We start from the raw sequence: 17403 nt of genomic DNA, 5'->3' as shown, positions 1-17403 counted from the left end.
TATCTTTTTCCCCATCATATTCCCATCTGAGGAAATTCTTTATACTATTTATTCCGAGCATTTCTTTCCTGATACTATATTCCTGCCTACCTACACTCACAATATACCTCTCTGCACAGTTCTTTGGATGGCTACAACTTTAATTCTTCAGAGATTATGGTACTCCATGATTCACAGTTTCACAACACCATGAGAAGAATACTAAGATGAAGATAAGCCTCTGTACTAGCCAGAAGCTCAGTCATTAGAAGCATGTGTCAATTCTCCAAAAGAAATTCAGATATTTTCTTCCTATTCAGTTCTTCTCTACCCAAGACCTGCTCCATGCAGGGAGTCTACTTTACTATCTATCCTAGTGTGGACCATTCTTCACTCACACCTAAAAGGATATTTAGAAATCTAAACATTAAGCAACTCGGGTATATTCTAGCTCTCATTTTAGAAGGTTCTACCAGGTTCTAGAGTTTGAAACAATAAAAACAATACCATTTATAACTATGAGCAACTACAGAATTTCACCATCTTTCATCTGGATTCTGCTTTGGCTCTCCTCTGTGACAGTGGCAAATACTTATTTTATTTTCCCAATTATGGTAACAACATTTTTGGACATATTTTCCAAAATTTTAAGTGGCAAATACTTTTGGTAAACAAACAATTTCTTTATTTGTAATGAATGGTAATCATCAGAGGACTGAACACCTGAAGTCAGGAAGATTCATCTTCCCAAGTTCAAATGCATCCTCACATATTAGCTGTGGGACCCTGGGCTAGTCACTTGACCCTGGACTAGTCACTTAACCCTGTTGGCTTCAGTTTCCTCATCTGTAAAATATCCTTTTTCCAATATCTTTGTCAAAACCCCAAATGGGGTCAATTGAAACAACTCAAGAATTGTGCTAAAAGAAACGACGGAAGAAACTGTTTCAGAGAAACCTGAGAAGACTTGAATGAACTAATGCAGAGTGAAATAAACAGAAGAGAATTATTTATACACCATTACTAACAATATCATAAAGACAAACAACTTTGAAAAATTTAAGAACTTTGATCAATGTCATAACTGTAGAGGATGACAAATAAAGCATGTTCTCCACACCTAATAGCTGGTTGGTGGGCCCAAGGTGCAAAATAAGACATAAATTTTACACATAGTAAATGTGTGGATTTTTTGGAATTGATTATCCTTACTTCTTACAAGGACTATGTTTTGTTTTGAAGTTAAAGTGGAGGGCTTTTTAGAAACAAATTTAGGCAAGTGATGCAAGAGAGTCAGAGGAATGTTTTTTATAAATGCATAGAAGAAAAAAGAAGGAAAATCAAAAAGAAACACAGGCAAGCAGGACAGCTTTGAAAGTAGTAGAATTGATTATGCATGCCTTATGAAAATAAATGTTGATTTAATTTTGAGGGTTTCATTAAGTTCTTTATAGAATATTACTAACTTCTTCCTCTAAAATAGATGTTACACATAAGGTATAGTTTTCTAAATTTATCACCTATTCCAGAATTTGGAAGCTATTATATTCCCCAAAATATTATTTCTTTCTCAATGAGTTCAGTGCCTGGATCATAGGTGCCCTCCTCTCCATTCCAACTTTGCCCACTATTTTGGAGGGTTTCAAAAAAATGTTTATGTTCCCTGACATACTCTGATCTTACAATTCCTAAATCTATTCAAATGGATTTACTCCTGACCCCATGGCCAATTCCTCCTCTCCATCTCAGCTAGACACAAAGACTCACACCCTCGATCTTCTTATCATCTGTATGTGTTTAACTTTCACTACCTTCTATGCAGCAGTCCTTAAGCTCATTCTTAACCAAGAAAAACTCAGGCCATTTATCAAGAGCCCCCCCTCTTCTCATAAGCACCCCCCACCAAATCCCTTGTCGTCATCTCCTATTTGCTCCTCTCCTCTAGTCTCTGACAAAGAGATGGTTCTTCTCTTTGCCAGGTGTAGCTATTTTATATATGTCCTTGACCTCAATTTCTCAATCAATCAATCAATATTTATTAAGCAACTACTATGTACTAGGCACTATACTAAGCAGCAGGGATACAAAAAGACAGTCCCAACCCTCAAGGAGCTTACAATCTAATTGGGAAGTCCACATGCAAACCAATATGAACAAGTCAAGCTATATATAGGAAAAGTAAGCAATAATACACAGAGGGAAGCATGAGAATTAAGAAGAATTGGGGAAGGCTTCCAGTAAAAGAGGGGATTTTAGATAGGACTTTTGTTACCAGATTGGGCCTGGTGGTCTTGAGACTATCATGAAAGATTCCCCCAAGCTGCAGCATAGACAGTCTATGCATGGAAGCCACTCATGGTTTTGAGGCCATCACAAGTCTGAATTTTTCATCTTTACTATTTTTATGATATAATAATATTCCATTACATTCTTATACAATCATTTCCCATATGATGGCTATGTTTTCTGTACCCAGTACTTTGCTACAACAAAAAATATTGCTACAAACACTTCCATACACACAGAACCTTTCCCTCTGTGGTTATCACAAATTTAGAGCTAGAAGTGAAAAGAGAATTAATTATGTCCAATGTCCTAATTTTAGAGATGAAGAAATTGAGGCCCAGAGCTTAAGTGACTTCTTCAGTCATGTAACAGACATCTAAAATGGGATTTGAAAGTAGGTCTTCCTAACTCTTATTATAGAACTCTATATCTTACTCCATGCTAAGTCTTTGATCCCCTTGACCTTCTGGGATATGAGTCTAGTAATAGCATCACTGGATCAAAGCAAATATACCATTTTTTTAAGTTAGCATTGATAGCTGGTCCCAAAACTCTTAGTAACTTCTTCATCCTTCTCTACCACTATGCCAGAAAGAGAAGAGGGATCTATATACTAAGGATTATTTTATAATTTCTTTATTTCAATGGTGGTGTTGGAAAATACTAATTATATATGGTCACAATTATTTTTTACTTTTATTTTTTGCAAGGGGTGGGGTGGGTGGATATAAAAACATTTCTTCCTCCTTTGTTTCATAATATTCTTAACTTCCCTTTATTCTAAGCATATTCCAACTCCTGCAACACATATTTCAACTCTAAAAATATTCTATGACCAAATGAGTTCTTTTTTTTAAGTATTAAAATAGTATTTTTTTTATTTAACATTCTTATATTTAAATTTTTTGAGTTCAAAATTCTCTCTCTCCCTCTCACCTATCTAGAAAGCAATTATATATATGATTTAATATTTTATCAATTATACACATTAAATCATGCAAAATATATCCATATTACAAAAAAATAAAGAAAATTATAGTCTAATTTTCACTCAGCATCAATTCTCTTTCTGGAGGTAGATATAGCATTTTTCATCATTAAGTCCTTTGGAACTGTCTTGGATACTGTATTAATGAGAGCAGGCAAGTCTTTTATAATTAATCATAATTACAATATTGCTATTACTGTGCACAGTAATCTCCTAGTTCTTCTCACTTCATTTTACATCAGTTCACACAAGTCTCAACATATTGTTCTGAAACCATCCCCTCATTATTTCCCAAAGTACTCCATCCCAATGATGTGCCACACCTTATTCTATTCCACAGTGGATGAGATCCCCCCAATTTCCAGTTCTCTGCCTCCACAAACAAAAAAACTATTACAAATATTTTTGTACCTATGGGTCTTTTTCCTTTTCTTTTATCTCTGTGATATGGTCCTAGTAGTGGTATTGCTAGGCCAAAGGGTCATAGTTTTATAGCCCTTTGGGTATAAGTTTCAAATTGGCTCTCCAGAATGGTTGGACTAATTCACTAGGTCACTAATAATTCATAAGTGTTACCTATTTTTCCCTAAAAAAAAGAAGAAAGCTGAGGGCCCAATATACAGACTTGGGAATAGACCTAAAGTTAGTAGGCATGACACAGATGATGAATGAGCAAAGTCATCTTAGAAGTAGTTATATAGATAAGGAGACATTTGGCAACTAAAGAGGTTATTGACAATTTTGAGAGAACAGTTTCAGGTGAAAACTAAAGTAAAAAGCAAGGTTGAAGATTTTATTTCTAGAAGTTTTCTCATATAATTTCTTGAAATATGATGTATAGGTTCCTTTTTTGATCATGGCTTTCTAGTAGTCCAATAATTCTTTTTTTTTTTTAACCCTTACCTTCCCATCTTGGAATCAATACTGTGTATTGGTTCCAAGGCAGAAGAGCGATAAGGGTTAGGCAATGGGGGTTTAGTGACTTGCCCAGGGTCACATAGCTGGGAAGTCAGATTTGAACCTAGGACCTCCCATCTCTAGGCCTGGCTCTCAATCCACTGAGCTACCCAGCTGCCCCCTTGACCAATAATTCTTAAAAGATCTCTCCTCAACTTTCAAGGTCAGCTGTTTCTACATTGGGATAGTTCATCTTTTATTCTAATTTTTTTTTCATTTTTTCTGACTGTTTTATTGTTTCTTGATATCTCATGGACTCATTAGCTTCTACTAACCTCAATCTAATTTTTAAAGAATTATTTTCTTCAATAATTTTAGTATCTCTTTTTTGATTTGGTCAGTTTAGTTTTTTAAGAAGTTATTTTCTTCAGGGAATTAGGCCAATTTTATTTTTTAAGATATTATTTTCTTCAAGTACTTTTGTGCCTCTTTTTACTAAGTTGTTAAGTCTCTTTTCATAATTTTCTTGTATCACTCTCATTTCTTTTCCTACTACTAATTTTCTTTTTCCTCTATCACTCATCTCCTAAACTTCCAGGAATATTTGTTGGCTTGTGTCCAACTGACAATTTTTTTTTGAGGCATTGGTTGAAGCTGGTTTCACTTCTTCTGAGTTTGTATCTTGTTATTTTCTGCCACCATAGTCAAGTTATTTTTTTTATTGTTTGATCATTTTCTCAGTCTATTTCTTGATTTTAAACTTATTACTAAAGTTGGGCTCTATTCACTTGGGGGTGGAAAGGCACTATCCTAACATTCAGTTTTTTTTGTGTTGCTATTTTCAGAGAGAGTTTGGGGAGTCGACAAGTTTTTAGTATTTCTAATTTATTTTGATCCAGGAAAAGGTGTAGTCACTGTTCTTCTGATTGGTGCTTTGGCTCTTACCCAGGAAGGGTTGTGACAGAGGCTGGCACTAGAGAAAAAGTGCCAGGCTGAAGAGTATGTGAAATTGATCACCTCAAAAGGGGAGGGGTGCCAGGAGTGGAATCCGGAGGAGGAGACTTTGGCTGGGAGACCAGTGAAGGTCTCTCGGTCTTGAGAAGCCGAAGAGAGAAGGTGGATAAAATATTTCCCCCCAACACTTTCCAATTGAAGGTCACTGAATGAAAGCTAATGAAAGACCTAGAGAGTACAGGAATCAGTGACTGAGAGTCAGATTCAGATCCAGATGATACACTACCAAATGGTACAATAATAGTTGTGAAGTTGTTGTCAATTACAACTCCTGAGCCTTTGTCACTGACTCTGGCTAGCAGTTTCCACACAGGATCAAAAACATCTTGATTCCTTGGGGGGGGGGGGGGGAACAAGTCAGTTACCAACTGCCACTCTGGTCAGTTACAATACTGAGGGAGAGAGTCTATTGTAAAAGGGAGGCTGGAGTAGGGCTATCATTTTACAGGCTAGCCATCTTGGATTCTATCTAGCTAGAAGCAAAGGTTGTGGGGACAACAACCATTTTCTAACTGTTAACTCCTGACAGTTAGGGCCTAGAAAAGATCTAATGGGAAACATGTAACAACTAATACTGTGGTCTTCTGGGGTAGGAATAATTGCCATTTGGGGGGCTACTATATCACTTATAGTACAGTGGCAGGGATGGTTGACAATGTTCTGGTGACATTAACCAATAGGACTATGGGAGGGACTCAGTTGCCAATGAATTATCTAGATGTCAATTACCTCTGGCAAATCATACCCCAAGTCTATGTTGTGTTCTTGGTAGTGACTCACATCTTAAAGAATATCAAAGCCTCTGTCAAAGGGTCCCATGTAAATGCTCCTCTCTGCCTACAAACTATGTCCCAGAACTGCATATGGGCAATAGCTGCTGAAAAGGGTAGCCTACAATCTTTTTCTGATCATTTTATAGTCCTCTTCCTGTCTCTGGATTGAGAATTCATGAAGCTTTTGTAGCTTACCTTCAAAGCCCAATGCTGCCACTACCACCTTATGCATTCCCTGCCAGTCCCTACACTAGGGCCACTGACCTAAGTTGTAGGCTGTAAAAAAATTCTCATTCTTACCCTTTCTGTAGGCTTTACTGCTCTGAAATTTGATTTAAGGCATTTTTTTAAAGTTGTTTGGAGATGAATTTTGGGAAAGTTCAGCTAAGTTGCTGCCTCTAATCTGCTATCTTCTCAAAATTGGTTTCTGAACACTGAACTAAGGTATTCTGAATTCTCCAGTTCTGACTGGTAGAATAAACTCAATGAAAAATAATATTTTGAATTAAATAAATAAAATTGCATTTTTAGCTGACACAAAAACATGCTACTCAGATAATAGTTCTAGTCAAAAATTTAAAACAAAGATCACAGGACCAAAGATTTATAGCTATCCACTGGAAGCAATCCAGTTCAACTCCTTCATTTTAATGATGAAGAAATTGAGGCCTAGAAATTAACAGATTTGTTAAACGTCTAACAAATAGAAAGTGGTAGGGATTGAATTTGAACCAAGATCTTTTGATTCCAATGCCAGTGCATTTTTCTCTTATAACATACTACCTCTATAAAGTTTCTAAGTGTAACCATTTTAGAAAACAGAGCTTATTTCCTAAATGGGCTTTCCCTACTATATGATTATTCTTGAGAGATGAGAGTGGTCATTCAGACTCCCTATAAACATAGGCTAATAGTATTATAAAAAGGAGATTTTTCGAAAATAACAATATAGTCTCTCAGAGATGGTTTGACCTCAGCTTTCCACTTAACTACTTTTGAGAAATCATGTCTTACCACTTAGGTCCAATATCACACTAATCAATAGAAAGAGAGCCCCAGCATAGATTTAATTCTTGCCTTGAAGAGCATTGTAACAACTAAGAGACAAAGGGAAGCCTCTCTAGCAAGCCTCAACAGGGACTGGCTTGTCCAAGGAAAAGAAAATAAAGGCATATTCAGTAATCATTTTACAAATCAATATTACTTTAAGAAAGCTAATAAGCAAATGACAAAATCAACCATGTGCTAATTATGTGGTAAGGTTATATAATCAAAAGCAGTCACTGAGGCGAAAACTGCCTAGTAAAAAACTAGTCTTAAGAGTTTCTATAATTTTCCTTCCTCCTAATGGGAAACTTTATACCAACAAAAGTCTCTAGTTCTCTTACAAATATCTGGGCACAATCAAAGAAAGAAACCATTATCAGCAGTGTGGCCATTACCTTAAAATCTATAAAAGTTTTCAGAATTTCAAAATACGTTTGTATCTATTATTTGATTTGACTATCATAACACGAAAGTGAAGTTAAGTTATACATTAACTATTATTCCTATTTTACTCAAAGGACTAGTTATAATTTTTTTTAATTATCAGATTTCTTAGTAACTACTTAATTGCTAAAGTTCAAACTTGTCAGTCCAGTACCCCAGGCACTCCACCAATCTGATGCTAGCCTCCTATCTCTAGCTTCTCTTTTTTCATGCACTGTATGCTCCAATCAAGTGGTTTTTAACCAAGAGTATATTATAAACTTTTTTAAACATTTACATAAATATTTCAATAGAAGGTGCCCCAAAAGTCTTAGTGCAATTTTAAGTCTGCTTTAGATACCCTCTATAATTTATTTCTTTAGCAAATCCTATGTATTGGATTTCATGCATTTAAAAATATAATTCTGGGAATGGGTCCAGAGTCTTCACAAGATTGTAAACGGTGTCTATGACGTAAAAATGGCGAAGAACCCCTGGATTAGATGACTGTAAGATTCCTTCCAGTTCTAAAATTCCATGTTACTATGACAACACACAAAATGAAGGCAGACGATAAATGAAAGTCATGATTTTTCAAACACACAAAAACAAGAGAGACAAAAAAATTTTCTTCTAGGTAAAATGTTTAGGAGCCATCATATAATAGCTGACAACCAACTATTCTTTATCTCAAACAAAGGCTGATGGGAAGAGATATGCATATGGCAAATGAGAAATTCAAGCAAATTATAAAGAAGAAAATTTAGAAATTAATGGAAAGCATTCCTAGAAAAGCCAGAAAATCCCTTCTGCAGGTATATTAAAATATGGCACACTTTTTCATTTATTTGTATAACTTTAAATGGGAATCAATGGGGTAGGGAAGATAAGGGACCTCTCCAATTCCCTCTAGTCTTATGAGATGTTAGTGTTGTTAGTCTAATCCATTTTTAACAAGAGCGAAGCAAGCCGGCTTTCCTTACCTTGCTGCATCTTCTTCTAGAAGGAGTTTTACAAACTGTCTAGGAACATGTAAGGAGAGGACACTTTCAGCCATCTGCTCCAAGATCCTTAGGTGATTCCCTTCAGTTGTGGGGAAACGGTACATTCTACAGATGGCACCACCAAACACTGAAATGCAAAGGATAAGGGCAAAGAGGATGAGAGAAAGTCACTCTACTTTCCTTCCTCCTAGCTCAGTCACATTCAGCTTTAGGTCTTGGACAAACTTATAACTACAAATGCATTTACACACACACACACACACACACACACACACACACACACACACACACACACACACACACACACACCTCTCCATCACTTAAGTGCATGACAATATTTCTAAGAAAAAATGTCCAAAGGATCTATTCCAAACACACTTCTCCACAAGCTGTATCCAATCTTCTTATTGAAAAGCATAGCAATTACTCATCAGAACTGGTAGTGCAGTTTTAGGGATAAAGCGGGGAAAAGAAGCAATATTGTTGCTAACCACCAAAAGTAGTTTTGGTGCATGAAATCAAAAGGAAGCAAAAAACTTGCAACATATCTCCTGCTCAATGTATGACTAATGCTATGAACATCTGGCAAAAACATTTCTGTTTATAAAGGAGACAAATGAAACTGACTCAGACTACTGTAATAACCATAAGCGAATATTCATTTTCTCTCTAGTTTTATGTTCAGATGCTCGAGCTTACAAGCAGGGCATTGATATCGATCCAGAGAACTACTTACCTGATTTAAGTAATGAATCTTTCCGCAAGGAAGCATATTTGGATCGGATTCCTAATGACTCTGTCAAGCTTTCATCCACTGGCAGAACAGTCTAAAGGATACAAATGAGTGTGAAATACAGCACCAACTCATCACCACTGAATGAATGAATGAATGAATGAATGAATGAATGAATGAATGTATGAATGAAAGAAATCATGGCTTAGAAACTCTGGATCAACACTCTTGATATCAGTGCTCAATCTGTATAATGAATTTATTGAATCACAAGATAATTTAGTTCACCACTTAGAACATTAAGAGTATAATCTACTTGGTAAAAATCATTTTACAAGCAACTTTTTTAGCCTCTATATCTCTATCTGGCTAAGTATTTTAAGCTCTCAAGCTCTGAATTTCCTTCTCTGTAATATGAGGAGGTTGAAGACTAGATAATGAATGAAACAAGGGAACATAATATCTCTGCACAGGAAAGAGTCTAATGCCAGATATAACTCAGTATTTTTCTCAATAATAATGGACTTTGACTTTACAATCCAATATCACTAAATGAACAACTTTTCCATTTCAATTCCCAACCTGACCTAATATATATATTATTTGGAACAAAAAGATGAGAGGCATATAATTGGAGTTAACTTAGAACAGGTATTTTTGGTTAACAATATCTGAATAATTCTGGATAAATCTAAATACTAGTCAAGGCAACCAAAAAACTAATGGAAATAACTTCAGCAAAGTCATAGAATACAAAATAAGCCATGTAAATCATTAGCATGTCCATTTATCACTAACAAAACCCAACAGCAAGAGATAGAAAACTACATTCAAAATCACTCTAAACAATAAATATAAAATACCTTGGGGTATACCTACCAAAATAAACCCAGCAACTATATGAACACAATTATAAAACAATTCACACAAATAAAAGTCAGACCTGAAAATATGGAAAAACATTAATTGTAGGCCAAACCAATATAGTAAAAATGATAATCCCAACCTAAATTAATTTACCTATTCAGTGCCATACCAATAAAATTATCCAAAAAGTATTTCATAGTTCTAAAATGACCAAAAAAATGACAGAGTTCACCTAGAAGAACAAAAGATCAATAATATATAAGGAATCAACAAAAAAAATGAAGGAAAGGGGCCTGGCTATATCAAATGTCAAAATATAGTATAAAGCAATAATCATTAAAATGATCTGGCATTAGCTAAGAAACAGAGTGGTGGATCGATGGAATAGATTAGATGGCAGTTAATGTCCATAGCAACTTAATGTTCAATAAATCCAAAGATTCAAGCTCTTAGGGAAAGAACTCACTATCTGGCAAAAACTTGTGGGAAAACTAGAGAGAAGTATGATAGAAATTAGGCATGAACCAACACCTCACACTATACATCAAGATACATTCCAAATGGATACCCAATCTAGAAATAAAGAGTGACACCATAAACAAACTAGAGAAACAGAGAAAAGAATATCTATTAGACTTAATAAGGGAAAAATGTATGACCCAATAAGATAAAAAATATTACAGAGGACTTCCGGTTAAGATGGCGGCTTAGAGAAAGCTGAAGTTCAGATCTCCGGAAAACCCTTCCCGACCGATCTCAAACTAGAAGCTCCTAAGGCGCCGAAATTCAAAACGATCAACAGCACAGACCCTGGGAACCCTCCTCCTGGACCTGGACCCGGTTCAAAAGGTACGGCTCTCCTTAAAAGCCAGAACCCGAGATCCCTCGGACCTCAGGGGTAGGAGCGCAGAGTCCAAGGCTCCCGGAAGCTGCAGCCGCTCCGGGCTCAGAGAGCAGGGTCTGAGGAACAACAACCCTCAGGGTCTTCTACCCAAGTCCCAGTCCGGGTGAAAGTTACTGCCTGGGGCTTCCGCTGCAGAGAGCTGGTCGGTCCGGGTGAAAGTTACTGCCTGGGGCCTCCTCTGCAAAGAGCTGGTCAGTCCGGGTGAAAGTTACTGCCTGGGGCCTCCGCTGCAGAGAGCTGGTCAAAACAACAGCAACCCTCAGGGCGGGCAAGACAGCCTCACGGGCTGGATCCTGCTATCCAAGTCTCAGTGAAAGTCTGTGCTCTCGGAGCTTGGGGAAGCGGCAGCCCATCCCCCCGCAGGCCAACGAAACAGCCTCACGGCCAGGGATTCTGAAGGCAACTTCCGGAAATCGAGCCAGGGGGAGAGTGTGGCCTCGTGGTCCGACCCTTCCATTCCAGTTCCAGTGAGGCATATTCAGTTTAACCCAGGGAACGCTCATAGAACCAACATCTGCCCAGGACTAAAGCCTCTGATCACCAGACAAAGACAAGAAAAGCCAATCCTCCACGTTCAGAGATGACAAACTCCACAGAAGCACAGAAGCCCCAAAATACCAAGAAAAATAAGAAGAAAGGGGCGACTCTGGACACATTCTATGGAGCCAAAATACAAAATACAGAGCAGATAGAAGAAGATATACAAGAAAATTCTCCAAAATCTTCCAAAGGAAATAGAAACTCTCCACAAACACATGAAGAATTTGAATCAGAAAGGACCAAAAAGATGGAAGCCCTCTGGGAGGAAAAGTGGGAAATGATGCAAAAGAAATTCACGCATCTACAAAACCAGTTTGACCAAACTGTAAAAGAAAACCAGGCTTTAAAGCAAGAACTAATAAAGCAAAGCCAAAACACCAAGAAATTAGAAGAGAACATAAAATATCTCACCGACAAGGTGATAGATCTGGAAAACAGGGGGAGAAGAGAAAATTTAAGAATAATTGGACTCCCAGAAAAGCCAGAAATAAACACCAAACTGGACATGGTGATACAAGATATAATCAAAGAAAATTGCCCAGAGATTCTAGAACAAGGGGGCAATACAGCCACTGACAGAGCTCACAGAACACCTTCTACACTAAACCCCCAAAAGACAACTCCCAGGAATGTAATTGCCAAATTCCAAAGCTATCAAACAAAAGAAAAAATCCTACAGGAAGCCAGAAAAAGACAATTTAGATATAAAGGAATGCCAATCAGGGTCACACAAGACCTTGCAAGTTCTACTCTGAATGATCGTAAGGCATGGAACATGATCTTCAGAAAGGCAAGAGAGCTGGGTCTCCAACCAAGAATCAGCTACCCAGCAAAACTGACTATATACTTCCAAGGGAAAGTATGGGCATTCAACAAAATAGAAGACTTCCAACTTTTTGCAAAGAAAAGACCAGAGCTCTGTGGAAAGTTTGATACCGAAAATCAAAGAGCAAGGAATACCTGAAAAGGTAAATATTAAGGAAAGGGGAAAAATGTTATCTTCTTTTACTCAAACTCTCTTCTATAAGGACTACATTTATATCAACCTATGTATACTAATATGTGGGGAAAATGTAATGTATAAATAGGGGGTAAAGAAAGACCAAATAGAATAATGGTTCTCACACAAAGATTCACAGGGGAAGGGGAGGGGAAGAAAACTCCTATAAGAAGGAGAGGAAGAGAGGGGGGGGGGTTTACTTAAACCTCAATCTCAGGGAAATCAACTCTGAGAGGGAAAAACATCCAGATCCATTGGGATTTTGAATTCTATCTTACCCAACAAGGGTAAGGAGAAGGGAAAACCAAGGGGGGGAGGGGGAGAGGGAGAACAAAAAGGGAGGGAAAGAGAGGGGGGAGGGGGAGGAAACAAAAAGGGAGGGACAAAAAAGGGAAACATCAAGGGAGGGGACAAGGGGGACTGATTCAAAGTAAATCACTGGACTAAAAGGTAGAGCCGAAGAAGAAAAGGTTAGAATTAGGGAAGGCAATCAAAATGCCAGGGAGTCCACAAATGACAATCATAACTTTGAACGTGAATGGGATGAACTCACCCATAAAACGTAGACGAATAGCTGAATGGATTAGAATCCAAAACCCTACCATATGTTGTCTTCAAGAAACACACATGAGGCGGGTTGACACCCACAAGGTCAGAATTAAAGGATGGAGTAAGACCTTCTGGGCCTCAACTGATAGAAAGAAGGCAGGAGTGGTAATCATGATATCTGATAAAGCCAATGCAAAAATAGACCTGATCAAAAGGGATAGGGAAGGTAATTATATTTTGTTAAAAGGGACTCTAGACAATGAGGAAATATCATTAATCAACATGTATGCACCAAATAATATAGCACCCAAATTTCTAATGGAGAAACTAGGAGAATTGAAGGAAGAAATAGACAATAAAACCATACTAGTGGGAGACTTAAACCAACCATTATCAAATTTAGATAAATCAAATCAAAAAATAAATAAGAAAGAGGTAAAAGAAGTGAATGAAATCTTAGAAAAATTAGAATTAATAGACATATGGAGAAAAATAAATAGGGATAAAAAGGAATACACCTTCTTCTCAGCACCACATGGCACATTCACAAAAATTGACCATACATTAGGTCACAGAAACATAGCACACAAATGCAAAAAAGCAGAAATAATGAATGCAGCCTTCTCAGATCACAAGGCAATAAAAATAATGATTAGTAATGGTACATGGAAAACCAAATCTAAAACCAATTGGAAATTAAACAATATGATACTCCAAAACCGTTTAGCTAAAGAAGAAATCATAGAAACAATTAATAATTTCATCAAGGAAAATGACAATGGCGAAACATCCTTTCAAACCTTTTGGGATGCAGCCAAAGCGGTAATTAGAGGCAAATTCATATCCCTGAAAGCTCATATTAACAAACAAGGGAGAGCAGAGATCAATCAATTGGAAATGCAATTGAAAAAACTCGAAAGCGATCAAATTAAAAACCCCCAGCAGAAAACCAAATTAGAAATCCTAAAAATTAAGGGAGAAATTAATAAAATCGAAAGTGATAGAACTATTGATTTAATAAATAAGACAAGAAGCTGGTACTTTGAAAAAACAAACAAAATAGACAAAGTACTGGTCAATCTAATTAAAAAAAGGAAGGAAGAAAAGCAAATTCACAGCATTAAAGATGAAAAGGGGGACAGCACCTCCAATGAGGAGGAAATTAAGGCAATCATTAGAAATTACTTTGCCCAATTATATGGCAATAAATACACCAATTTAGGAGAAATGGATGAATATATACAAAAATACAAACTGCCTAGACTAACAGAAGAGGAAATAGAATTCTTAAATAATCCCATATCAGAAATTGAAATCCATCAAGCCATCAAAGAACTTCCTAAGAAAAAATCCCCAGGGCCTGATGGATTCACCTGTGAATTCTATCAAACATTCAGAGAACAGTTAACCCCAATACTATACAAACTATTTGACATAATAAGCAAAGAGGGAGTTCTACCAAACTCCTTTTACGACACAAACATGGTACTGATTCCAAAACCAGGCAGGTCAAAAACAGAGAAAGAAAACTATAGGCCAATCTCCCTAATGAATATAGATGCAAAAATCTTAAATAGGATACTAGCAAAAAGACTCCAGCAAGTGATCAGAAGGATCATTCACCATGATCAAGTAGGATTCATACCAGGGATGCAGGGCTGGTTCAACATTAGGAAAACCATCCACATAATTGACCACATCAACAAGCAAACTAGCAAGAACCACATGATTATCTCAATAGATGCAGAAAAAGCCTTTGATAAAATACAACACCCATTCCTATTAAAAACACTAGAAAGCATAGGAATAGAAGGGTCATTCCTAAAAATAATAAACAGTATATATCTAAAACCAACAGCTAATATCATCTGCAATGGGGATAAACTAGATGCATTCCCAATAAGATCAGGAGTGAAACAAGGATGCCCATTATCACCTCTACTATTTGACATTGTACTAGAAACACTAGCAGTAGCAATTAGAGAAGATAAAGAAATTGAAGGCATCAGAATAGGCAAGGAGGAGACCAAGTTATCACTCTTTGCGGATGACATGATGGTCTACTTAAAGAATCCTAGAGATTCAACCAAAAAGCTAATTGAAATAATCAACAACTTTAGCAAAGTTGCAGGATACAAAATAAACCCACATAAATCATCAGCTTTTCTATATATCTCCAACACAGCTCAGCAGCAAGAACTAGAAAGAGAAATCCCATTCAAAATCACCTTAGACAAAATAAAATACCTAGGAATCTATCTCCCAAGACAAACACAGGAACTATATGAACACAACTACAAAACACTCGCCACACAACTAAAACTAGACTTGAACAATTGGAAAAACATTAACTGCTCATGGATAGGACGAGCCAATATAATAAAAATGACCATCCTACCCAAACTTATTTATCTATTTAGTGCCATACCCATTGAACTACCAAAATACTTCTTCACTGATTTAGAAAAAACCATAACAAAGTTCATTTGGAAGAACAAAAGATCAAGGATATCCAGGGAAATAATGAAAAAAAAACACATATGATGGGGGCCTTGCAGTCCCAGACCTCAAACTATATTACAAAGCAGCAGTCATCAAAACAATTTGGTACTGGCTAAGAAACAGAAAGGAAGATCAGTGGAATAGACTGGGGGAAAACGACCTCAGCAAGACAGTATACGATAAACCCAAAGATCCCAGCTTTTGGGACAAAAATCCACTATTCGATAAAAACTGCTGGGAAAATTGGAAGACAGTGTGGGAGAGACTAGGAATAGATCAACACCTCACACCCTACACCAAGATAAATTCAAAATGGGTGAGTGACTTAAACATAAAGAAGGAAACCATAAGTAAATTGGGTAAACACAGAATAGTATACATGTCAGACCTTTGGGAGGGGAAAGGCTTTAAAACCAAGCAAGATATAGAAAGAATCACAAAATGTAAAATAAATAATTTTGACTACATCAAACTAAAAAGCTTTTGTACAAACAAAACCAATATAACTAAAATCAGAAGGGAAACAACAAATTGGGAAAAAATCTTCATAGAAACCTCTGACAAAGGTTTAATTACTCATATTTATAATGAGCTAAATCAATTGTACAAAAAATCAAGCCATTCTCCAATTGATAAATGGGCAAGGGACATGGATAGGCAGTTCTCAGATAAAGAAATCAAAACTATTAACAAGCACATGAAGAAGTGTTCTACATCTCTTATAATCAGAGAGATGCAAATCAAAACAACTCTGAGGTATCACCTCACACCTAGCAGATTGGCTAACATAACAGCAAAGGAAAGTAATGAATGCTGGAGGGGATGTGGCAAAGTAGGGACATTAATTCATTGCTGGTGGAGTTGTGAACTGATCCAACCATTCTGGAGGGCAATTTGGAACTATGCCCAAAGGGCGACAAAAGAATATCTACCCTTTGACCCAGCCATAGCACTGCTGGGTCTGTACCCCAAAGAGATAATGGACACAAAGACTTGTACAAAAATATTCATAGCTGCGCTCTTTGTGGTGGCCCAAAACTGGAAAACGAGGGGATGCCCATCAATTGGGGAATGGCTGAACAAACTGTGGTATATGTTGGTGATGGAATACTATTGTGCTCAAAGGAATAATAAAGTGGAGAAGTTCCATGGAGACTGGAACAACCTCCAGGAAGTGATGCAGAGCGAGAGGAGCAGAACCAGGAGAACATTGTACACAGAGACTAATACACTGTGGTATAATCGAACGTAATGGACTTCTCCATTAGTGGCGGTGTAATGTCCCTGAACAACTTTCAGGGATCCAGGAGAAAAAAAACACCATTCATAAGCAAAGGATAAACTATGGGAGTGGAAACACCGAGAAAAAGCAACTGCCTGAATACAGAGGTTGAGGGGACATGACAGAGGATAGACTTTAAATGAACACTCTAATGCAAATACTATCAACAAAGCAATGGGTTCAAATCAAGAAAACATCTAATGCCCAGTGGACTTACGCGTCGGCTATGGGGGGTGGGGGGGAGGAAAAGAAAATGATCTATGTCTTTAACGAATAATGCTTGGAAATGATCAAATAAAATATATTTAAAAAAAAAAAAAGAAAGCCCTCTGGAACAAAAAAAAATATTACAAAAAATAAAAAAGAATTTTGATTACACTAAATTTAAAAGTTTTTGTACAAATAAAACCAATGTAACCTAGATTAGATGGGAAACAACAAATTTTGAAAAACATTTTATAGTCAATCTCTGACAAAAGATTCATCTTTCAAATGCATAGAGAATTGAGTCAAATTCATAAGAATATGAAGCAATCCTCAGTTAAAAAATGGTAAAAAAGATATGAACAGATAGTTCTCAGAGAAAGAGATTAAAACTATGCATAGTCATATGCA

General features: G+C 36.7%; 1 protein-coding gene across 42 annotated transcripts in view; it reads right to left on the bottom strand.

Moving 5' to 3' along the window:
* INPP4A (inositol polyphosphate-4-phosphatase type I A) overlaps positions 1–17403 on the bottom strand; it is a 250932-nt gene that overhangs the window by 61613 nt on the left and 171916 nt on the right. For all 42 annotated transcript variants that reach the window (XM_001363200.5, XM_016424845.2, XM_056808574.1 and 39 more), the window contains 2 exons: positions 9148–9238; positions 8391–8538 (listed from right to left, as the gene is read on the bottom strand). In XM_001363200.5, the coding sequence (XP_001363237.2) occupies positions 8391–8538; positions 9148–9238 (239 nt within the window). The remainder of the gene's footprint in view (positions 1–8390; positions 8539–9147; positions 9239–17403) is intronic.

Source organism: Monodelphis domestica, chromosome 8 (assembly GCF_027887165.1).
Source record: "Monodelphis domestica isolate mMonDom1 chromosome 8, mMonDom1.pri, whole genome shotgun sequence".
NCBI lineage: Eukaryota > Metazoa > Chordata > Mammalia > Didelphimorphia > Didelphidae > Monodelphis > Monodelphis domestica.
This window is presented reverse-complemented; position numbering and strand designations above follow the sequence as displayed.